The sequence below is a fragment of the Hemitrygon akajei genome, chromosome 1, assembly GCF_048418815.1.
Source record: "Hemitrygon akajei chromosome 1, sHemAka1.3, whole genome shotgun sequence".
Classification (NCBI taxonomy): Eukaryota; Metazoa; Chordata; class Chondrichthyes; order Myliobatiformes; family Dasyatidae; genus Hemitrygon; species Hemitrygon akajei.
The window spans coordinates 218,752,710-218,777,389 of NC_133124.1; the positions used below are offsets into that span (position 1 = coordinate 218,752,710).

The window sequence follows — 24,680 nt, forward strand, 5'->3', positions numbered from 1 at the left end:
GATTTTATAAAAAGTCTAGGTAACAGAACAGTAATCCTTGTGCATATATTGTTGTTTATATTAATAGACTTCTGTAATTCCATTTTCTTTTTTTTTGTAGTGTTTGTTTAGAATATTTTCAGTGAAGGTCACAAGACTAATGCTTTTCTCTAGTTTAAGATGGAAAGGAGGGAGTGCAAAGAGGAGTACAGGTCTGGCAAGGGCAATGGGGAAGATTACATTTGGCAGGTATCACCTGAATCAGATTTATTGTCACTGACATCTTGTAATTTTGTTGCTTTGTGGCAGCAGTACAGTGCAATACATAAAGATCACAAGCTAAAATAAATAAATAGTGCAAAAGAAGAATAACGAGGTAGTGTTCAGGGACCAGAGGGGGGAAAAAAGCTGTTCCTAAAACAGAGTGTGGGGCTTCAGGCTCCTGTACATCCTCCCTGATGATAGTAATAAGAGGGCATGTTCTAGATGGCAAGTGTCGTTAATGATGGATACTGCCCTTCTGAGCCACTGCCTTTTGAAGAGTCTCCCATGGAGAGGGTTGTGCCTATAATGGAGCTGACCAAGTCTACAACCCTCTGCAGCCTTCTGTGGTCCTATACACACCAGGCAGTAAGGCAACCAGTTAGAATGCTCTCCACTGCACACCTTTTAGAAATTTGCAAGTCTTTAGTGGCGTAGATATCATCTCAAACTCCTAAAGACACAGAGCCACTGGTGTGCCTTCTTCAAGATTGCATCACTAGCTGTAGTCTCCCAATGAGGAAATAAAGGATCCCATGTCTGAGGGAGGTAGAAGGGTTGGATTGAGTTGCTTTCCGATCTTGGCAGTTTACTTACAAACATTGTCACCATGCGAAGAGACATTGTCAGTGTGTTGTTGATTGTGATGTCCTCTGAATGCTTGGCCTTTACATTCTTCTCAATCAGATGACTGGACATCATTTCAGAAACTCAATTATGATGTGGGGAATTAGCTCATAAATAGGATCCCGGTCTATGTGTTTGTTCACCTTGATCCTATTTACACATTCAGAGGACAGAACCACAATCAACATCACACTGACAATGACTCCTCCCATGGTGATTAAACATTTGTAAAAGCAGATTTCAAAGATTGGAGAACAAATCAACGAGCTACGCATCTTTTGGAAGTAGAAAGGCCCAAGTTTTGAAGCTTGTTGATTAGTACCAAGGAGACAATGGTGTCAAAGGGATGATAGCATTGAACACCCAGCTGTAATTGATAAACAGAAGGCTGTTTTACATTTTGCTGTTTTCTAGATACTTCAAAGCCAAGTGGAAGGCCTGTAAGATCGCATCTGCTGCAGACCTGTGGTGGCAGTAGGCAAATTGCAAGGTTTCCAGGGTCTTGCGCAAGCAGGAGTTAATTCTAGCCATGACTGACCTCTCAAAGCACTTCTCAGTCAATGTTCTATCAGGCGATAATTGATGAGGCAACTCAGCCGGATCTTCCTGTGCACTAGTATGATTGATGCCCTTCTGAAGCAGTTGGGAACCTCCGACCGTGGCAATGGGAGGTTAAGGATCTCCTTGAACACTCCCACCAGTTGGATGGCACAGGTTATCAGTACCCAGCCAGTACAACGTCGGAGTCTGATGCCTTGAGGGTTCACCCTCTTGAAGAATGCCCTGATGCTGGCCTCTGAAACACATATCATAGGGTTGCCAGATGCTGCAGGAATTCACACCAGTTTTATTCTCCCTTTCAAAACATGCATTAAACGTGTGGAGCTCGCCGGTATGTGAAGCATCACTGCTATTTATACTGTTGGGTTTCATCTGGTAGGAAGTAATGGCATACAAATCCTGCCATAACTGTTGCACATCTAATTGAGTCTCTAATTTCACACAGGATTATCTGTTTGCATTCATATTAGCCTTCCCTACACCAATTCTTCAGAAGTCTAAGGCATGTTTCCAACACTATTTATGCTTATAGATATTTTATAAATCAAAAACTATAATAAGCAAGTCCTGCCAAGACAGATTTATAACCTTCCACCCTCCATGCTAGGTTAGTTTGATGTCTACATGTCAAGAGGTACAAGGTTGAACCTTCTTATACAATTCTGTACCCAATTGATTAAAATAATTGCCATAACTAACCCAAGGCTGAAATAAAGATTCACAGAGGTATTGCCTATATATTCAATGGGAGAAAGAACACACATGCCGATATTGTCAAGTATTACATCTTCAATTGCTCTGTACCTGCCAGTATTTCACTTGCTAAAACTAAGTCCTTACCGTACCTCATCCAAGCTCATCAGACAAGAATGTGAAACATGACTATTGCAAACCTTTCCATAATTCTGATGGAATTCCAGTGTAACAGGTTATGCGTCAAATGGGCAGAATACCTGTAAAACACATGGTGAACATCTAACACTTTCTTCTGGTAGAAACTGCATTTACTATTCTATAAACAACTGCCTCGGGTTTGGCGCTTTTTGTAATATAATGGAGACACTATACCTAGCACGAATAAAAGTTTGGTATATCATTTAGCACATCAACATTCAAATTGTAATACATTTTTGTTTTCTGTTAAACTTATAACAAAAGTACCACAGAAATAGACTTAATGCCAAATCTAAACTTAAACTTAAAAGTAAACTTATACAATGCATTAGTGCAGACCAAACAATTTTTATTAAAACTGAGCCTCCTGCATAAAAGAACCATCAGGAGCCAGGAAGTTTCAGATGGGTAATGTGTTGTAATACAACAGATCCATCTTTTAATAAGTTAAATGATGTGAGAATCCTTGGGATATGGCAGTAAACCAGTTAACATGCTGCATCACAGGGCATAGAGTCACCACGTACCAACTGTCCAATTCTAGGCAGGACTTTTGTCAGGAACTCTACAGGAAGCTACATGGACACTGCAAGGATGGAAGTCCTCCAGTGATGCCTTTAACTGAAGTAGTTCGAGAAACTCCTTCATGTCCTGAATGCTATACAACAGCAAATGGGAAATGCTGAAAAGGCTCCATTTCCCCTCAAACTATAGTTGAGGTTAGAGAAAGGCTTCCTTCCTCACCCCACTATTTTACAAAGTAATTTTTTTAAAAAATTGGAGTGACTTTGTTTTAAATGGCAAAACAAGCCTGAATATTTTTCTAATAAGAGGCCTTGAAGACAAAAGTTTGAAAATTATCCACTCATTATATTGCTATAGTATTTTTAAAAATTGCTAATAAGAAATCTGGACTATTTGTAGGCCACCCGACTGAAACACCAGACAGATATAAAACTGTCTATAGACTACAATGTGTGTCTTTCACCTGATTGACACGGGGTACCTTGTGGAAAACATATCGTAAGTCCAGATTTAATTAATGCTTAACAGTCAGCAGTCATAGATTGCACCATCTGTTTGACTCAAGTACCAGCAATAGGGGCACATTTATACCACATCACTGTTCTCCTCCTCCCCCCGCTCTTTTGTCGAGCACTGTTTTGGCTGCTCGCTTGGAGCCTGTTTGACAATCTGGGAGCTACATGATGACTGCGCCTCACAACACTCGCGGGCACTGTCGCCATTCATCAGACCCACTTCCTCGTGGTAAGGGTCCTCATCCATCTGGCACACGCACACCTCTATGCCAGAGTCTCCAGTGATTCGCCTGTGCCTCGAGGAGTTGTCTTCCTTCATTTCTCCGTGGTCACACAAATGAGAATCCGTCTCCAAGGTTTTAAAATCAGCAGATTCCTCCCCTTGGACTGTATCACCATTTATCCTGTCACTTGAACCATTGAGCACTGGGGTGGCAGGCCCCGCCTGCTCGCCTTCCTGTTCAGCAGATGAGCTGGTCTCCACATCTTGCACTAGCGAGGCCGCAGACTCCTGCAGAGCAGGCTGGCTCTCTACGAGAGCATTTTCGTCGATAGAGGCTTGCTCATTCTGTTGTTGTGGCTCAGAATAGGGAGGCGGCGGTGTAGCTGGGTGGCCTGCTACTTCCTCGTAGTCTGGGAGCTTACAGTTTGCCCAGAACCCTGCAGGAGGAAAATAATTAACTGGTGAAATGCAATTGCTGACAACTTTAAATATGGGAGGAGTAAAAATATTATTGCAGTTCTACTCTCAGTAATACTTGGAGGTTACGCATTGGTGAATAAAGTTAGGTATTGCTTCCAAAGGGAAGCATTAAAAATAGGTATAGCAAAGAGCTAAAAATAAACAAAATTTTCCATATGCCTATTCCTTTCTGCAGACTATTACACTTAGTCTTAAAACACTTACAGACTTGCCCTGTTTGTATATGGCCTGTTCTTCAATCTACCTCATTACGGCCTTGCGCCTTACCTTCTGCTTGCACTGCACTTTGTCTGAAACTACAAGAGAATGCAAAATCAAGTGTTAGTGTTCCCTTGCACTATCCCCAATGCACTTGATCTGTATGGATGGCATGCAAAACAGTTTTCCAATTGTGCTTTATACAAGCTCTGGGCCTGTACTCACTAGAAGGGGGGGGGTAGAGAGAGGTGGGAGAGATCTCATTGAACCATATGGAATGTTAAAAGGCTGAGATAGAGTGGATGTGTGAACAGTACACTTCCTTTAGTGGGAGAGTCTAGGACTAGAATGCGTAGCCTCAGAATAGAGGGATGCCTATTTAGAACGGAGATGAGGAGGAATTGCTTTAGCCAGAGGGAGGTGGATCTGCGGAATTCATTGCCACAGGCGGCTGTGGAGGCCAGGTCACTGGGTGCATTTAAAGCAGGGATTGACAGGTTCTCGATTAGTCATGATAGAGAAATGATGGACAATGTAGGAGGGAAGAGTTGCATTGATCTTAGTAGGTTTAAAGGTTGGCACGACATTGTAGGCCGAAGCCATAATGTTCAATGTTCTATCACTCCAAGTAAAACAGATCAAAAGCAGAACACCATGTGATCTGAATATTTCAATTATAGCATGCATCTCAACTGTGAGATTCCAACCACTCCCACATATTCTATTTTTATGCAGCAGGCAGAATTTTTAGAAATCGAGATTTGCGCATATGTTATTGAATAATGTATCTCTGCAATGATCTAATAAGACACATATACTCACTTAAATCCAGTGGTTGTGTTGTGTAGGTGCTAGCACCCTGATATGCCATCAGACTGATCTCCCTCTGTCGCTGCTCCTGTTGTAATCGGAGTTTCACACGCCGATGACGATAAGCACAGCAACAGCTAAGCATGATAATTATAGTCCAGACCAACCAGAACCCTGTCATAATCAAAGAAAGAGTGGCGGTATTCAGAATTGCATTTCACATGTATGAAAAAAATATTTACAGCTTTACAAGGACTAAGACAATTGAATTATACACCTGTAATCACTAACTCAATCTGTGTAACACAATATGGAGTCATAAAACACTACAGCAACAGAAACATGCCCTTCGGCCCATCTACTCTGTGCCAAACCATTAAAACTGCCTAGTCCCATCAACCTATAGCCCTCCATATACCTCCCATCCATGTACAACTAAATTTTGAAGATTGAAATTAACCCGACATCCACCACTTCTGCTGGCAGCTTGATCCACATTCTCACCACCCTGGGTGAAGATCCCCCTCACGTTTCCCATAAACATTTCACCTTTCATCCTTAACCCACGAGTCTAATTCTAGTCTCATCCAACTTCAGTGGAAAAAGCCTGCTTGCATTTACCCTATCTATACCCCTCATAATTTTGCATATTTCTGTCAAATATCCCCTCATTCTCTCACAGTCCAGGGAATAATGTCCTAACATATTTGACCTTTCCCTCCCTCCTGTACTAACTCCTTAGCCACGTGTTAAACTGTATGATCTTTCTTTTCTGGCCTTACAAGTACATGTCACCAAACTCCTTGAACTCACTTTGCAGGACCTCAGTACCCATCCTACTTACTCTTCTCTCAGTACTGACACATGGACCACAACCTCTGGCTGTTCACCCTCCCACAGAATGCTGTGGACTTGATCCGCAATGTCCCTGACCCTGGCACCCGGGAGGCAACAAGTCATCTGTGAATCTCATTCTCATCCAGACACTCCTTTCTGTTCCCATAACCAATAAATACCCCATTGCTACAGCTCACCTCTTCCTCCTTCCCTTCTGAGCCACACAGCCAGATTCAGTGCCAGAGACCTGTTCACTGTGGTTTCTCCCTAGTAATCATTTCACAACCCCCCCCCCCCCCCACAAACAGTATCTAAAGCAATACACTTATTATTGAGCAGAATGGCCACAGGAGTACTCTGCATTGGTTGCCTATTCCCTTTCCCTTTCCTGATGTCACCCAGTTACCTGCCTCCTGCAACTTGGGGCGGTAGCTCCTATCTATCAGCTCCACATTCTCCTGTACGACCTGAAGGTCATCGAGCTGCAGCTCCAATTCCTTAATATGGTCTAAGGAGCTGCAGCTCGGTGCACTTTGTGCAGATGTAGTAATCAAAGAGACTGGAGGTCTCCCATAGTTCCCACATCTCACACAGGAAACAGACCACTAACTCTGCTCCCATTCTCAGCGCATTAGCCACGAACTAACAGAAAGAAAACTTGCTAGCTTACTTTCAGCCTTTGCCTGTGCTTGTCCAAGCTCGTTGAGCCAAAGCCAGGCCACTCTAACACTGCTCCACTCACACAATGGCCACTCCAACCGTGACACAGCCCACAGGGGGGCTATGGGGGGGGGGAATACTCAACTACATTAATTTTTTTGAAAGTCTGGATACAGATGTGTTCAAATACAGCATTTTGGATCAAGTTTCCAGAGGGAGGCCAAATGACAGAAGATGGGTATTGCGCGATGGATTATTTTGTTTCACTCTATGACTTCACTATCTAATCTGGGCCAAACGTTCAGCTGCAGTGCTCTATTATCGGAGACAACACCTCTGCAATGGGGAGGTACAAAAAGTGCATGCATCTTGCACATGTACCTTGGCCAAGGTTTTTCAACAACTTAAAAATCAGTTACATTTATATTTTAAAGAACAGCTTAAAATCTGGGGCAGGCAAGTCTTACTTTAATACAGCATCTTAAAAACGGCACTTATAATGATGCAGGGCTCCTTCAGTACAACTATAATTCAATCCAGATAAAAGACAACTGTGCCATGACAAAGACCATTAGATCACGTAAAAGTACAGGTTGTTCAGCCCACTAATCTACTTATAAGTTCAATCAAGCCTTTCTCACTGACTTTGCCCTTCATTTTCCTTTATGCCTATTACTATTTTGCTTGACATCTCCATTTCATCCACAATATGGCACTTCCATTCAACTACCACTTTCAGCCCATCTAGTGGGTACAAATCTGTTATTCTACTTAGTCCCATTCACCTGGACCTGGACCACAGCACTTCATACCCATAAGAGCAGAATTAGGCCATTTGGCCCATTGAGTCTGCTTCACCATTTCATCATGGCTGATCCATTTCCCTCTCAGCCCATTCTCTTGGCCGCCTTCTCATAACCCTTCATGCCTCTGCCTCAAACATACTCAATGAATTCCACTGATTCACCACTCTCTGGCTAAAGAAACTCTTCCTCATCTCCGTTCTAAATGGACATCCCTCTATTCTGAGGCTGTGCCCTCTGGTCCTAGATTCCCCCATCATAGAGTATAGTAGGCAGCCGTCAATCCCAGGGGATCATGGGTTTACGGCTCTAGTTAACTGTGTCCTCTCCAGGGCGTAAGCCTGGGCGGGAAGATTTGAAGAACCAGGCTGCTTCCCCTCTCCATATCACTGATGTAGTCCAAGGAAGGGCAAGGCCGATACAGCTTGGCACCAGTGTCATCGCAGAGGCTGCCAGAGTGAAGTTGTAAACAACATCAAACTGCCTTATAGACCCCGGCTCCAAGTTTCTTCCTCGGGGTTTACTCCTGAAGCCTTTCCCATGGGTGAGTATGGCCACAAGGCAGAGGAGGTTTAAAATCGGAGTTTTTCTTCTCCTAGTCAGGCTGCTGTCCAAGGTTGATGAGCCTCACCTGCCCGAAATCCTCTCCATAGAAAGATCTCTCTCAAGGCCTTTCAACCAGTTTCAATAAAATCCCTCTTCATTCTTCTGAAATCCAGTGAGTACGGGCCCAGAGCCATCAATTGGTCCTCAAACGGTAACCCTTTCATTCCCGGAATCATTCTTGTCAACCTCCTCTGAATCTTCTCCAATCTCTTTTCTTAGATTGGAGGCCCAAAACTGTTCACAATGCTCCAGGCAAGACCTCACCAATGCCTTACAAAGTCTCAATATTACATCCTTGTTTTTATATTCTATTCCTCTCAAAGTGAATGCAAACATTGCATTTGCCTTCATCACTACTGACTCAACCTGCACATCAGCCTGTAGAGGGAATTCTGCATGAGGATTCTTTGCACCCTTCCCACCCATGTGCTTATCCGAGTCTAGTTTAATCATTATTTCATGATATGCATGACGAGGATATAATACAATGAAAACATAACGACAAGTCAGATCACTGAATCCGTGGAGTTAAGAGAATTGAACAGATGACCAGTTAGAGTATCCTGACCACCTGCATCACCATCTGACCACAAGACCCTACAAGGGAGTGCAAGAACTGATGAGGATCACTGGAGTCTCTCTTCCCTAAGATCTCGATCAGAAGCGCTGCTTACACAGTGCCCTTTGTATTTCAAGGACACCTCCCATCAGACATGAGGTACCACAACATTACACAAGAACTGTTAGAATGGGAAACAGCTCCTTTCCCCAGGCTGTGAGACAACTGAACTCATTGTCACCTCCCGGTCTGAAGCACCATTAGTGTTATACTGTTACATACTGTGCACCATGGCCTGGAGAAATGTTGTTTCCGTTGGCGGGATACATTCCGTTGAATGACAATAAACCTGAAATTGATTTTCAGTTTTGACCAACACTATGCACAGGCATAGCAATAACTCAATAACCTGTGCAACCTCCAGTTACTAAAGGTTTACTTTGCCCTGTAAATGGGGTTTAAACTCTTTAATCTTCATTAATTTTGCATCCAAGACTTTAAGAAATATTAAGTGGGCAAGGCTAAAATAGGATCCTGTGGCCCCTTCAGAAACTTACACCACAGTTCGTAATAGTAGGTGCAACATTCAGTCTCCCCACAGCAGTATCCCGTTTCACACCAGTAAGGCTCATTGTTCACTCCGAAGCAGAGCTCTTTGGCCTAAAAAACAAGAATAAAAACAGTCCACAATACACAGTGACCCAGTGAGAGGAAAACAAAAACAATGTTGTGTAAAAATACTGAAGACAAAGGGCATCATGTATACCCAGTTCCACCATGGGAAGAGATCTTTTAAAATATATCCAAAATCCTCTTAACACCTGAAAAAAGTCCAGTTTAAATATCTAAAAATTAATTAAGGAAACAAAAAAGGTAAATTTTATACTGCAGTGAGGAAGATTCAAATGGTCATCACAAATAGACCCCAGTGGAATGATGTGAACTGTCAGTAGGAAAGAATTATTTGAATCAAAAGGAAATAACGGTACCTCTACAGCAAAGTACAGGCCCTTTGGCCCACAATGTTGCGCCAATCTTTTACCCTATTCTGAGATCAATGTAACCCTCCCCTCCGACACTGCCCTCCATTTTTCTGATGATGCATTTCAAAGTTCAAAGTACATTTATTATCAAGGCAACGTATACAGCATACAACCCTGAGATTTGTCCTCCCAAAGACAACCACGAAACAAAGAAACACCATGGAACCTGTTCAAAGAAAAAACAAATTGCACAACCAGCAAAAAAAAAGAAAAATTACAAAACATTAAACCAGAGTCATTGAAACAGTCAAGGAATGTTCAGTTTGTAAGCTGTCTGAACGACATCGCCAATGCCGTCTTCTTCCTTAATTTATCTAATCCTCTGGAAGGATCTATTTCAGCAGATTCCCAATCTGGGTGTTTTATCTGCTTAAGTTAAAAAAAAGTGTTTCCCTCAGCATGCAGTCACTCTGCTGTCCTTTCTAACAGTAACTTAACTACCCTAACTTCTCTCAATGACATTCTCACCGTGCATACCCATTACAAGTCAACCTTCTTCATTTCTCAATAGCTCCCCTGACCATGGCTGTCATAGGACAGCCACCTCTAACACCCAAGTACTATCCCTCACCACTCGTTCATTACTTTCATTTGAAATCATCTTACCCAGAAGAGCCAATCCACTCCCCTCAATTACATAGAATTAAACTGTTGAACCCCCCCCCCACCCCCAATATGGGGAAGCACAGTAGTGTAGTAGTTAGCACAAAGCTTTACAGTACAGGTTTAATTCCCACCACTGCCTGTAAGCAGTTAGTACATTCTCCCCGTGACCACTTGGGTTTCCTCGGGGTGCTCTGGTTTCCTCCCACAGTCCAAAGATGTACCGGTTAGTAGATTAATTGGTCACTGAAAATTGTCCAGTGATTAGGTTCAGATTAGATAGGGGGATTGCTAGGCAGCGTGACTCAAAGGGTTGGAAGGGTCTACTCTGCTCTGTATCTTAATCAATAAATAATCCCACACCAAGTACTAATGAGTTGATTTTGACAACAGTACCCACTATTTTTACACTGTTCTCCCATTATTTAAAGTTGCCACCTCAAATAAAAATCACTCATTTTGATTAGGTGCACTTAGAAATAGAATCTCAACTCTTCCTAGTTTAAAGTGCAACATATTTAAATACAGTGGATCCAGTTAATTGGGCCATGGTTAATCAGGGCAGACATTTATTTGGGTACAACACTTAAAGAACAAAAATCAAATCGAGAAAGAAGCTGGGATTCCCTTTGCTTACTAACACTATGCTGCTTATTTGGGCCAGGAGACTGTTGCCCAACAGTGTAACTAGCATCAGTTGTGAGCATTTACATGGCCATTACAGACACTACACTGTGCTTAGAGCAATCAGCTTTTACATAGCGTTAGTTGTGGGTGTTTGTATTCAAAAAGTAGTGATATTTGTTCCTGATAGTTGGCAAGAAATAAGCAGCAATTCAGAATTGTTTTGCTCATCGTAGGTTTCAAGATTGGAGATGCCAGAAACAGCCGGGAGTGAAAATGAAATTTACTAGTCCCAATATATTCTAATTAACTATAATTAACTCCTTTTTACTGTCACAGACTAGGTTAGTACAAATATAAAACATTTATAAAATTATTGCATTTGTCTTCAAAATAGTTACTAATGCCTCAAGGCTACTTTGCAAACATTTCATGCAAATCTAAAAGTTGTGCATTAACTCTGAAATGCAAAATTGAACACACAAACTCATTAGAAAACAAAACCATTTCCACGTTGTTTTTTTAAAATGAAGCGATTGTTTAGCAACTGAGGACCGATTAAGCAGAACCCCCTGAATAAACTTAAATCCTACCTACAGCATAGGTATCTCACTTAAAAAAAAATATTTTGAGGGAATAGAGAATGATGGCCTATTTCAAAGAGATGAAAAGTGCACGTGCAGAGTGAGCCATTTACTTGATCAACTTGTGCAATGATTAGCTGTTTAATATAGTTGGGAGACTATTCAGATTCACTACGAGGACCTTAAGGAGCTCTCTTAGTGAATTTTTAAGTGAGGAAGGAGGCAAGAGCAGACCAAATCAAAATGTGGACAGAGAATGATAAAATGAGGGCATCAAGCTAAAGGGACAGCTGAGAATGAGGGGGGATGAAAGAAGAATTAGCCTTCCATTTCTAGATTTCTAGATTCAAGAGCCAAAGTGAAAGGAAATTCATCCTGTCTCTACTTCTGCCCAAAAGCAACACTGGTGTTGTGTTGACAATTGTGTTCACCTAATTCAACAAAGCAACTGAAAACCTTGACCTAATGCTCCCTGCACATACGTCACATTCAAAGTGAGAATATAAGAAACTAAGTTCAAATAAGCACCAGTGAGATTAGAGCAGTAATTCTATCTCTCAGGTCTGCTGATGTTCACTTGGCATCAGAACCATGATTAAATTACTTCCACAAGTTCACCAAACACCACACACTGAGCTATATATAAAACCCAACTGATCCCTTAAAATATAGTCATAGAACACTACAGCACAGAAACAGGCCTTTTGGCCCATTTAGTCTGTGCTGAACCATTAATCTGCCTAGTCAAATTGACTTACCTCTATTCCCTACTATCCTTGTACTTATTCAAAATTTCTTAAATGTTGAAATCAACCCCACATCCATCACTTGTGCTGGAAGCTTGTTCTACACTCCGAATGAAGTAATCCCCTTCATATTCCCATGACCTCTAATTCTAGTCTCATCAAACCTCAATGGAAAAAGCCTGTTTGCATTTACCCTATCTATACCCCTCAATCTGTATACCTCTCATCAAATCTTCCCTAAATCTTCTATGTTCTAGGGAATAAAGTCCTAACTTATTCAACTTTTTCCTATAATTCAGGTCCTCAAGTCCCAGCAACATCCTTGTAAATTTTCTCCACATTCTTTCAATCTTACTTACATCTTTCCTGTAGGTAGGTAACCAAAACTAGACATAGTACTCTGATTAAGGTCTCACCAACATCGCATCTCCTCTATTCAATACATTGATTTATGAAGGTTTATGTGCCAAAAGCTTTATTTATGGCCGTATCTACCCGTGACACACATAAAAACTGCTGGAGGAACTCAGCGGCCAGGCAACATCTATGGTAAAAAGTACCATCACCATTCCAGGCTGAGACCCCTCAGCAGTCCCGAAACGTCGACTAGTCCTGCTGGAACTGCATTCAGAACTGAAGTTCACAAGTTGTAGGCGACAGCCGTTTTAGTCCACCACCTACCAGTCCAGCTCCTCTTACCATGACCCAGAATTGCCCTTTTTATTTGAAACCACAAAATTTTGGTACTTAGTAAGAAAGAATATAGGCCTGTTCTTCTTTTTCATATCTTAGGATAAATTTGCATTCTATGATTCAATCTAGCAAACCTCTCTAATTATATCTGTACTGAGGTATGGAGATTAAAACTGTACAGTGTTCCAAATATGTTCTCAGCAGAGCTTTGAAAATGTGAAAATATTAACATCTAACTCATACTGCAACTTACAGCAAAAGGCCAGAGCTATTTGCATTCCTAGTTGTTGCTGTGCCTACATGTTCATTTGATGCAGAAAGATATCTCCAAACTCCTAACATGTGCTGGTAACAATCTCCCTGCACATCAGTCAACCTGTTGTGATTCACGTTCGACCATTTTCTTCTCCCGACATTGGGTGTATGGGGCAAAATGTGTCTTCATTAGCCAGAGAATAAGATTGTGGTACAAATTTATAAAATATTAGTTTGATTACTGCCAAAGCCCGATGTCAAGGATCAACTTAAATTTCTCACATACATATACACGTATAACCCTCAGGTTCTGTTAGCTTCCCAAGTCCAGGGAAGACAACCTCTGGCCCCGCCAAAAGTGAGAGATTGGGCACAAGCTCACCCGAAACCCCACTGTGTGGATGCTACAAGATTTGTTACCCTGTTACAAATCAGTACCAAGAAAGAACAGACGGTACACCACATACAATTAAACAATTTAGCTTTATAATTCTTAATTTGACTAAAGGGTTAGCAAAGGAAAAGCAAAAAAAAGTCTATTTTAATGAAAAAGTCTAATTGCACAAATTGGAGCTCAGTTTCCCCTCCGCCAATCCTCCTTCAATCTCCCCAGCCTTCGTCAGATTACGGTTCCTCTCCAGGTCGAGCCCTGCGACCGCTTCTCTCTCCATCTCCCGCCGAACAAAAGACCCAGATCACCCCGGTCGGTGTCAGGCACGCGGCACGAAAACACACTCCCGTCATTGGGTGGCTCACATTCCAAAGCAGCCATTATCTCCTAGCATAACCCAACACTGCTTCTACAGAACGACCATTACGTTTTCAGTGAAACCTTTCCTAGGGTGTTACACATGTATAAGGAATTTGCTGTGGAGTTTTGGAGTGATATGCAACAAAAAACGTTAAGGAGTAAGAAGTTAAAATACAGCTATGGAATAAATATGCATAAATACCAGCCTGTATTACAATACAAACAGCATTATAGGAGTGGTTTATAGTGTTCGGTTCTGATCACAATTCCTTTGAAGGACGCGATTGCACTGGAGAGGGTGTAGAGGAGATTGACCAGGATGCTGCCTAGGTTGGAGCACTACAGCTACAAGGAGAGACTGGATAAACTGGCTTTGTTTTCCTTAAATAGAGGATGCTGAAATAGAACCCAATAGGGATATTCAATAGTTATATACTATGTTGTACGATGTGGACGATCATGGTCTTTCCATGACTATGATTGTTCTTGGCAAATTTTTATACAGAAGTGATTTGCCATTGCCCTCTTCTGGGCAGTGTCTTTACAAGATGGGTGACCCCCGCTATCATCAACACACTGCAGACACTGTCTGCCTGGCGTCAGTGGTCACATAACCAGGACTTGTGATCTGCACCAGCTGCTCGTACGACCATCCACCACCTGCTCCCATGGCTTCACCTGACCCTGATCGGGGGCTAAGTAGCTGCTACACCTTGCCCGATTGTGACTTGCAGGCTAGTGGAGGGAAGGAGCACCTTACACCTCCTTTGGTAGAGGCGTTACCTCCACCCTGCCAACAAGAGGCATACAAAATTAAAAAGGGGTCATATAGTAAAGTCAATGTTTAGAGAACGCCTTAGGGCCTGTTTCTGTGCTCTACTACTCTTCACTGAAAGCCATTAAGCTGATGTTTTACATTGCAGAAAGCCTAAAGTCACAGGTCAAAAGTTTAAACATGGGCTTCAGACGTGCAAAGAAAATGCATTCAAAGCACTTGCGGCAATTTGTAACCTCTACAAGGTAACTGCGTAGAAGCAAATGGAAATGTACTTAAAGATTTGAGATCCCAGCCTGTGTTCCAAATAATATGCTGATACATTAAAACTTAACAAGTGTGTTGCAAATCCACCTTGAACGAGAGAAAGTTATGTTCATTATGAAAGGTGCTTACTTAGAAATTAGACATGCTATTAATGTTAAGAGAAATCTGGAAATTCACCAGTACACAGAGGATATCTCACTCAAGACACATAAAATGCTGGAGAAACTCAGGTCAGGCAGCAGCTACAGAACGGAATAAACAAGTCAACCTTTCGGGCTGAGACCCTCCTTCAGGACTGGGAAGGAAGGGGGAAGATGCCAGAACAAAAAGGTGGAGGAGGGGAAGGAGGATAGCTGTAAGGTGATGGGGCATCTTTCATTTCCGTTCATGTCGCCTGACCTGCTGAGTTCCACCAGTATTCTGTGTGTGTTGCTCCAGATTTCCATCATCTGCAGATTGGGTTTATGATTTGCTATCTCACTTAAAACTCATGCTTTCTAAACGCAAATAGAAATGAATTCCAGAAATAAAATTTTGTCTTTTCTTTCACACATATTTTTTATTATTTATTTTACTTAGAGCTACAGCACAGTAACAGGCCCTTCCAGCCCAATGACCCATGCTGCTTCATTACACCCATATGACCAATTAACCAACCTAACCCGATCACAAACAAGAGAAATTCTGCAGATGCTGGAAATCCAAGCAACACACACAAAATGCTGGAGGAACTTTTCCCCATAGATGCCGTCTGGCCTGCTGAATTCCTCCAGCGTTGTGTGTGTGTAACCTACTTACTAACCCGTACATCTTCGGACCGTGGGAGGAAACTGAAGCACTCAGAAGAAAGCCACGCAGTCATGGGGAGAATGTAAAAACTGCTTACAGACATTAGTGGCATCGAACCTGGCTCACTGGTGCTGTAACAGCATTACACTAACTGTTACACTACCAAGCCGTCCCATCTGCTTGTCCATCATCTTCACTTCCAAATACAACTCACTCCCTATCCATGTCTCCAGCATCAATCTGAATCCAAATGAGACTGCTGACAATCTTGGTGTTACATCCAGTCCAAACGTTCTCTCTCCTCTCCTGTCAGGCAGACGATACAAAAGCCTGAATGCCCATACTACCAGGCTCAAGAAAAGCTTCTAGCCCACTGTTACCAGACTCTTGAACAGGCCTCTTGTACAATAAGATGGACTCCTGGCCTTATGATGATCATTATGAAGTTACACTTGATCGTTTACCTTCCCTGCACTTTTTTGGTCGTTTTTACACTTCATTCCGCTTTGCTATTGTTTTACTTTGTTCTAGAACTCTGTAATGATTTGATCCATATGAACAGTGTTGAAGACAAGCTTTTCACTGGATCGTGGTACATGTGACAATAAATCCAAAACCAATCCCAACTGAAGATTTGTGTTCTAACTATACCATTAACATGAGGTATCACAAGCTACTACCCATAACATTCAACAATCCGTGCTTGCTTCTTGGGTTGTAATTGCTGTGGTGCCGTAGCGTGAAGCTTTTACAGCTCAGGGTATCAGTGTCTGGAGTTCAATTCCAGCATCATCTGTAAGGAGTCCGTACGTCCTCCTTGAAGAATGTGTGGGCTTTCTTCTGGTGCTTCGGTTTCCACTCAGAGTCCAAAGACGTACTGCCTAGGTTAACTAGTCATTAGGTTAGGGTTAATCTGGGTTTTTGGGGGTTGCTGAGGCAGCACTGCTCAAAGGGCCAATTTTGTGCTGTATTGCTGAATAAAAATAATGTCTCAACTAAAATTGGCACCTGCATTTTCAAAGACTCAGCCTTCTCAATAATTGTCTTCAATCCTTAGACCCTGTAGGCTCTGTATCCAATTGTGACCTTTTGATCAGCTTCAGATTTAAAAATCACTCCATTCCAGCAAAGTCTTAGCTTTAATTTAAGCAAGCAATTCCTCTTTTGTCCTCCAAAATCCATCTTTAAAAAAATATTCTGTGAGATACTGGTGACAAGCAAAAGCTATTTACATAGAAACATAGAAAATAGGTGCAGAAGTAGGCCATTCGGCCCTTCGAGCCTGCACCACCATTCAGTATGATCATGGCTGATCATCCAACTCAGAACCCTGTACCTGCTTTCTCTCCATACCCCCTGATCCCTTTAGCCACAAGGGCCATATCTAACTTCCTCTTAAATATAGCCAATGAACCGGCCTCAACTGTTTCCTGTGGCAGAGAATTCCACAGATTCACCATTCTCTGTGTGAAGAAGTTTTTCCTCATCTCGGTCCTAAAAGGCTTCCCCTTTATCCTTAAACTGTGACCCCTTGTTCTGGACTTCCCCAACATCGGAAACAATCTTCCTGCATCTAGCCTGTCCAATCCCTTTAGAATTTTATAAGTTTCAATAAGATCCCCCCTCAATCTTCTGAATTCCAGTGAGTATAAGCCTAGTCGATCCAGTCTTTCTTCATATGAAAGTCCTGCCATCCCAGGAATCAATCTGGTGAACCTTCTCTGTACTCCCTCTATGGCAAGAATGTCTTTCCTCAGACTAGGGAACCAAAACTATCTTTCCTCAGATTAGGGGACCAAAACTACAGTTTGGCTTTTTAAAAATGTAATAATAATTCTCTTTTGAAGCATCTTGTGGGATTTTTAGATTCAAAACCTGGTTATTATCACACACCTCCTGCACAGTACCACTTCACCCTGACCACAGTGTCTCTCACTCGCCAAAATTTACCTTTCAGATACAAAAATATTCTGAAATTAGCAACCCTCTACAGCGCCAGCTATAAAATTGGGAATTGAACTCTGATCTGCACTGTAATAACATTATGCCAACCGTTATACTACCATGTCATCCCATGGTAGGAACTATGGCAACTTAACTTGCCTAATAATGACAAATTCTGCCTTACTGTGAAGAGATTAGATGGGAGAGACCAGGGTTCCCAATCTTTTTTATGCCATGGATTAATACCATTAAGCAGAGGTTCTGTGGACCCCAGGCAGGGCTTTAAGTGTCAGTATACTGAAGCAGTAGTACATAGACTGCCCTATGAGAGAAGCAGCTACATCCCAACCCCCTCTTTAGAAATGAGGCTGTGCAAATCTCTGATCTACCAGTGCGGGAGCACTTTGGGCTCAGCAACCACAATTCTATTAGCTTATTAGCTCAAGATGATTGCAGCAAAAGGTAGGTCCAGCCTGTAACTATAAAGCATGGTCTCATTAATCACACTGAGTCAGACCAGTTATTTACAACATTTTAGCAAACCACTTTTTTTCAGTAGTCTCACATCTCCAATTCTGAGGAGAAAAAAAAAACTTTATTAAAGTACTATACTGTCTTTACCAATAAGGTTTGATTTCCATCATTCTATCCATGTCACCTTTCCAGCTGATAAGGACACTTATCACCCAGGACATTCGCTCTTCTCATTGCTACCATAAGGAGATACAAGATACACTCAGTGCTTTAGGAACAGCAAGACGGTCGCAGACGGAGCAGGTATCACTGATGGAGGTGATGTGTAATAGTTTCAATGCCTGTCCACTTAACGCAGAGGGAAGGTTAGATTGCTCCAAGTGATGAGATGCCTTGGTGAGATCAAGATTGGTTTTGGGCTGTGCGGCTCAAGCGTGTCACTGTGCCAGGATCTGGGTCCTACAGCAAGGCACTACCCATGCTTGGAGATGGACTGGAAAGCCCGAGTGTCAGGCTGGTTTTGCTGGCTCTCCTGCGTCATTCGTCCCTCTGTCTGTGGCACCGAGGCTGTGAACTGCTCCAGCAGTCATTGCTTTCGCGGGTTTTTGCCCTGAACTGAGATCGAGCTTTACGCCTACTCCGGCAGCTCCGGAAAGCGGATCTAAGCACTCAGTCTGGTTCAGAATGCTGTTGTTTGCTCCTATTGTTTGGATAATGCATGTGTGTTTTTTATCCCCATCTCAGCACAGTGGTCATGGCCTTCTTTAAAATTGGGTTCTTTGGGTTTTGTGGCTGCCGATAAGCAAACAAATCTCAAGGTGTATAATTTATACGTTCTTTGATAATAAACACACTTCAAATCTTTGAAAGAAGGTACCAGTGACCAATGGCAACATCCGGCAAATAGCTCACAAAACTACTAGATACTCTTCTTCAAAATAGACTTCTGAACTGTGATCAATCGCAGCCTGTGATTTCCATTTTAAAGACGTATTTTTGAGCTAACTATACGGTCTGGTGCTTTTGTGATCTCCTGGGAGATTCAGCAAGGATGAGTGTGGAAAGTGCAGATGAACGTTGACTCCTGATGGCTGAACTCGAACTTGTGCTTGGCTCTCACTCCACACCGATTAAAGCGGCAAGCGAGATTAAAATGAGAGCAGAAAACAAACAGGTTTTTAGCACTGTCTGCCTGCGCTTGACCCATCTCCATCTCAGCTTGTTGCTGCCACCAGGCTACTGGACAGGCTTCACTCGCCTCAGTGTTAAACACACGTGGCTGTGGACTCACCCTGGGAGACTCTGCAGTTCATGTTCCAAGTGTGTTTTTTTTAAAACTTTTTTTTATAAACTAATTGTGAGATTTGTTTGAGGAGCTGCAGCACTGAACTGACTGCAGCTGTCATCTTCAACCATTGGGCTCCTGGACCAACTTCATTTGCTTCAACAGCTTCGTTACTGTTGGCTCACTTTCCAGGACCCTGCAGTTTGATGTTTAATGTTCTGCGTGTTATTTGTTTGTGCGATTTGTTCTTTTTCACACACTGTGTGTGATGGTCATTGCTGTGTGGGGGTTTTTCTTTGAGTGGGTTTTATGGCATTTCTTTGGTTTGTGGCTGCCTGCAAGAAGACGAGTCTCAAGGTTATATACTTTAATAATAAATGTACTTTGAACTTCTTCCCCTCCACCAACAGATTTCTGAATGGACAATGAACCCGTACATCACCTCAATATTTTTGCACTACTTATTAATGTATATTTATTATATATTACAATTTACTACTACCACAAAACAACAAATTTCATGACATATTCCAGTGATATTAAACCTGATTCCAATACTGGAATTTCCTCTTAATCCCTTGTTCCTTCCAAAACACACCTGAAAATTTACCCACTGATCTGTGTGGTTACAAATCAAATCTAATTGGGTTACGCCCCTTCCAAATCCATTGGATGCTGAGCTACATCAAAAAAAATTATTTATATCACCACGGCACCTTTCACAATCTTACAACCCTTGTGCCTATCCTATTGTTTTGAAGAGTCCTTTTTCCATTCACTTGAAGGTTGTGGATTTCAGTGAGAATGCCAGCATTTGATGCCCATCTTAACTTGTCCTCAAGTTCCCACCTGCCTTCCTGAACCACTGCAAACCACTCTGAGGCAGAGTACGAGGCCACTTCCACAATACTGAGACTTCGAGCCAGAAACGATGAAAGAGCAGCAACAATTTCAAACCAGGATGGTGTAAAGATGTAGGAGAAGCCACAGGTAATTCAGATTCACTTATCACATCGAAACACAGTGACATATGATGTTTGCTTTAACAAGCAACACAACCCAAGGATGTGCTGGGGGCAGCCCGTAAATGTCCGGCACATTCCATGACCACAATGTTCACAAAACAACACAGGCAATAACAACAGCAAACGAGCCCCTTTCCTCCCCCTCCCACCAACCCACACTCAGTCCTCCAACCCCAGGACAGGCTGCCTCCGGGATTCCAGTGGACTAGCCGGCCTCAGGATTTCCAACTTCCACAGTGGCCTCGCAGAGCCAGGGTCTGGCCATCAGGCCTCAACTTCTGAGTGACCTTTGGGCTTCCAAACCACAGGAAGTGGCCTTTCCATACAGCAACTACCGCCGAACCTACTTGATGGTATATTTACAAAGTAATTACTGGATGAACTCAGTAGGTTCAGGGCCATTTTGTAGGAGGGGGAAAAACTGTCAAAGTTCCCCCCATTGAAAACCTGCTTCAGTCCTGACAACTCCTGTCCCCTTCACAGATACTGCCTGACACGCAGTTCTCCCAGCAGATTATTTGTTGCTCCCGATTCCACTATCTACTGTCTCTTGATGGAAGAAGCTTCTTGGTACTAGAGTTCACTATTAAATCTACTTTCCTCATTCTTTATGATAGTAAATTTCACACCATAAACTTTTTCCAAAACAGGAATCCACCCCTCACCCATTTCTTTATTGATCTTTGCTGACAACACAACTGTTGGCAGAATTCAAATGGTGACAGGTGGGCATACATAAGCGAGACAGATCAGCTAGGTGAGTGGAGTCACAGCAACAACCTTGCACTCAACGTCAATAAGACCAACGAAGCGATTGTGGACTTCAGAATGGGTAAGACGAGGGTACACAGGGTAAGATGAGGGTACACAGATCAGTCCTCATTGAGGGATCAGAAATGGAAAGTGAGCAATTTCAAGATCTGTCCTGGGCTCAACATAGCAATGCTGCTACAAGGAAGGCACGACCGAGACTTGGCATTGTCAAAGACATTCACAAATTTCTACTGATGTACTTGAAGAGCAACATAACTGACTGCTTTGCCTTCAGGTATGGCCAGGAAGGAGGGCTACCACACAGGATAGAAGTAACCTGAAGAGAGCTGTAAAATTAGTCACCTCCATCACTGGCACTAACCTCCATGGTATCCAGGGCATCTTTAAGAAGCGATGCCTCAAAGGAGGCAGGCAGCATCTATCATTAAGAACCCCCATCACCCAGGACATGCCCTGTTGCCATCAGGAAGGAGGTACAGAAGCCTGAAGACACAGACTCAATGATTCAGGAACAGCTTCTTCCCCTCTGCCATCCGATTTCTGAATGGTCACTGAACCCATAACTACCATCTTTTTCTATTTTTCAATTACTATTCAGCATATATATTTACTGTAATTCATTTTATGTATTGTACTAGTGCCACAAACAGTAAGTTTCACGACATCTGCCGGTGATATTAAATCTGATTGAGTCATGCCATAAACTTCTTCAAAACAGAAATCCACCACCCCCTCCCCATTTCTTAATTGATTTGGATGTTTCATCTCTATTTACCAACAGTGGTGACAATTGGAATAAAAAGATAAACAAGATTCTGCTCACTTTGGAGAAAATGCAGCATTTTGACAACAGGCTATAACTTTTGATAAATATTTATGCCCTCAGAGCGTGTTGCTGCCCCCAGTGGGATTGAGCACTTTCCGCTCCAGCTCGCTTCCGATGTCACATCACGTCAGCAGTCCTTCAAACTCAGGCCAAACTTGGGCAGGTTTTCTCTCTGACCCAAAGTGCGTGAGGACAGCGGCCGAGAGCCGGAGCCGGGGCCGGTCGCGTCCCCTCGTTCCAACACCGCCTCCACACGCGGCCTAATCCGGCCGCTGAAGCCTCCCGCTTTCCTCCCGCACCGCCAAGGCCTCGTTCCGCCGCGCTCCTACCTCGGCGTGCAGCTCCATTCGCGACGGTCCGACGGGAAAGGCTGGCGAGATGAAGAGGAAGAAGCCGATTATCATCTTCCCCATTTCTCGGGCGCACGGCCGCCGTCACCGTTCATTTATTCCCCAATTTCCCTTCGAGCCTCCGCCGCCCTAACTGCCAGCGACACCCCAATCTCCGCGCCCCATAGGTCGGCTTCCTTCTACCCCTGCTGTGCCATTGGCTCATTTCACCATCACTCATGACTGTTTCGGCCCCTCCTTTGCATTTACTCGTTGTCTATTGGCTAACTCAAGGTCGCTCGGCCATCCCTGGTACTTACTATTGGATGCAACACATATCCATCATGGCAGGAAAACTTTTCCTGAAGACTTTTCGGAAAGTTTCAACAACTTTACTGAGTTTCTTTGCTCGGCCGTTTCGTCTGAACCGCAAACAAAAACACCACTATTACAACAGATTGGAAGAAGTCTGACTCAGACCTCTTGGAATGTTCATCACACGTTTACGAATTCTTCTGTTCATTTCCAGTATGTATTTTATTTAAACTTTAAGCTGTGTCAACACAATAGTTTTACATAGAATATAGAACAGTACAGGCATTTCCACCCACTACTCCAAAATCAATCGAGCACGTCCCTCCCGAATAGACTTCTGTTTTTCTATCATCCGTGTGCCTAACTAAGAGTTTTTTAAATGCCCCTAGTGTACCACCACCCCTGCCAGAGTGTTCCATGCATCCAACACTCTGTAAAGAAGTTACCTCTAATATCCCCCCGCATACATTCCTCCAATTAGATCATAAGGCCATTCAGCCCACCGAGTCTGCTCTGCCATTCCATCCTGGCTGATTTATCTCTTTAACCCCATTCTCCTGCCAATCAAGAACCTATCAATCTCCGCCTTACGTTCACCCAATGACTTGGCCTCTGCTGCCCTCTGTGGGAATGAATTCCACAGATTTACCACCCTCTGGGTCAAGAAATTCAACTCATCTCTGTTCTAAAGAGATGCTCTTCTATTCTGAGGCTGTGCTCCCTGGTCCTAGTGATGCACCATCAATAACTCTCGGAGACGGGAGGTGAATGATAGGCTTTTATTGGCAGCAAGAGACCATCACACAACATCCTGGAGACTGAGGGAGGAGCAGTGCCTCCAATCGCCTTTATACAGGGGTCTGTGGGAGGAGCCACAGGAGCAGTCAGCAGAGGGGCATGTCCAGACAGGTATATGTAGTTCACCACATTCACCCCCCCCCCCTTTGTTTTAAAAGAGAGTCCCCATGGGGTGAAGTTTCTTACAAGTATATTTACAGGTTAAGTCTATCAGACAGTCGAATCTGTCGCTGCGATCTACGTAGCACCGGTGGTGATTGCACCGGTGACGGTGGTTGTGCTGGCTCCGGCCTGACTTGAGGTGCCAGCCCGTTAGGCGTCAGTAATCCCTCCATGCGTGTGGGAGGCGCCCGGTATGGGAGTGTCGTGAGGAGTCTGTGTAGGGCTTGGTGTGTGCGGTGTCTCGTGGGTATATACATTGGTGGGTACGGGGTTCATAGTCACCATGGAGTGTTCGGGGTAGGGTCTGGTGCTCCTGCGGGCGCCAGGTCGCGGATGGAGACCGTGTCCTCCCGCCCATCAGGTAAGACCACGTAGGCATACTGGGGGTTCGCATGAAGAGTGTGGCCTTCCACACTGTGGCATTCTCCCTCTCCACCTGTCCATTTCCCCAGGGATTATAGCTCGTGGTCCTACTAGTAGCAATACCCCTAGCCAGCAGGTACTGACGCAGCTCGTCACTCATAAAGGAGGACCCTCTATCACTGTGGATATAGCAGGGATATCTGAACAGAGTGAAGAGGTGGCACAGGGCTTTTATGACGGACGTGGCAGTGGTGTCGGGGCAGGGGATGGCAAAGGGGAGCCGCGAGTACTCGTCGATTATGTTGAGAAAGTAGACATTGCGGTTGGTGGAGGGAAGGGGGCCCTTAAAGTCAACACTCAGTCGCTCAAAGGGGCGGGTGGCCTTGATAAGTTGTGCCTTTTCAGGATGGTAGAAGTGCGGTTGGCACTCAGCGCAGACTTGGCAGTCCCTGGTCATCGTCCTGATGTTCTCAAGGGAGTACGGCAGGTTCCGGGCTTTCACGAAATGGTAAAATCAGGTGACCCCCCGGGTGGCAAAGATCTGCATGGAGGGCGTATAGCTGATCGAGCTGCACGCTGGCACACGCTCCCCGGGATAGGGCATCAGGGGGCTCATTGAGCCTTCCAGGCCGGTACAGGATATCATAGTTGTAGGTGGAGAGTTCCATTCTCCACTGCAAAATTTTATCATTTTTGATTTTGCCCCGCTGTTGTTTG

At 43.5% G+C, this 24,680-nt stretch overlaps 1 protein-coding gene across 1 annotated transcript; it reads right to left on the reverse strand.

The window, feature by feature from the left end:
* Positions 1–82: 82 nt before the first annotated feature.
* On the reverse strand, positions 83–22,506 carry LOC140735934 (WW domain-binding protein 1-like). The gene is made up of 4 exons (XM_073061551.1): positions 22,326–22,506; positions 9,096–9,198; positions 5,086–5,247; positions 83–4,022 (listed from the first exon to the last, which is right to left on the reverse strand). The coding sequence occupies exons 1-4, from the start codon at positions 22,407–22,409 to the stop codon at positions 3,433–3,435; spliced, it is 939 nt and encodes a 312-aa protein (XP_072917652.1). The 5' UTR covers positions 22,410–22,506; the 3' UTR covers positions 83–3,432.
* Positions 22,507–24,680: the final 2,174 nt, after the last annotated feature.

What these genes read in the sequence shown, in the direction of transcription:
- LOC140735934 (XM_073061551.1), bottom strand. Translation starts at nt 22,409, where the DNA reads ATGGGGAAGATGATAATCGGCTTCTTCCTCTTCATCTCGCCAGCCTTT. An exon ending in GAATGGAGCTGCACGCCGAG is followed by an intron (nt 9,199 to 22,325) that starts GTAGGAGCGCGG and finishes CTTGTTTTTTAG; the next exon opens with GCCAAAGAGCTCTGCTTCGG. An exon ending in AACACAACCACTGGATTTAA is followed by an intron (nt 4,023 to 5,085) that starts GTGAGTATATGT and finishes TTCCTCCTGCAG; the next exon opens with GGTTCTGGGCAAACTGTAAG.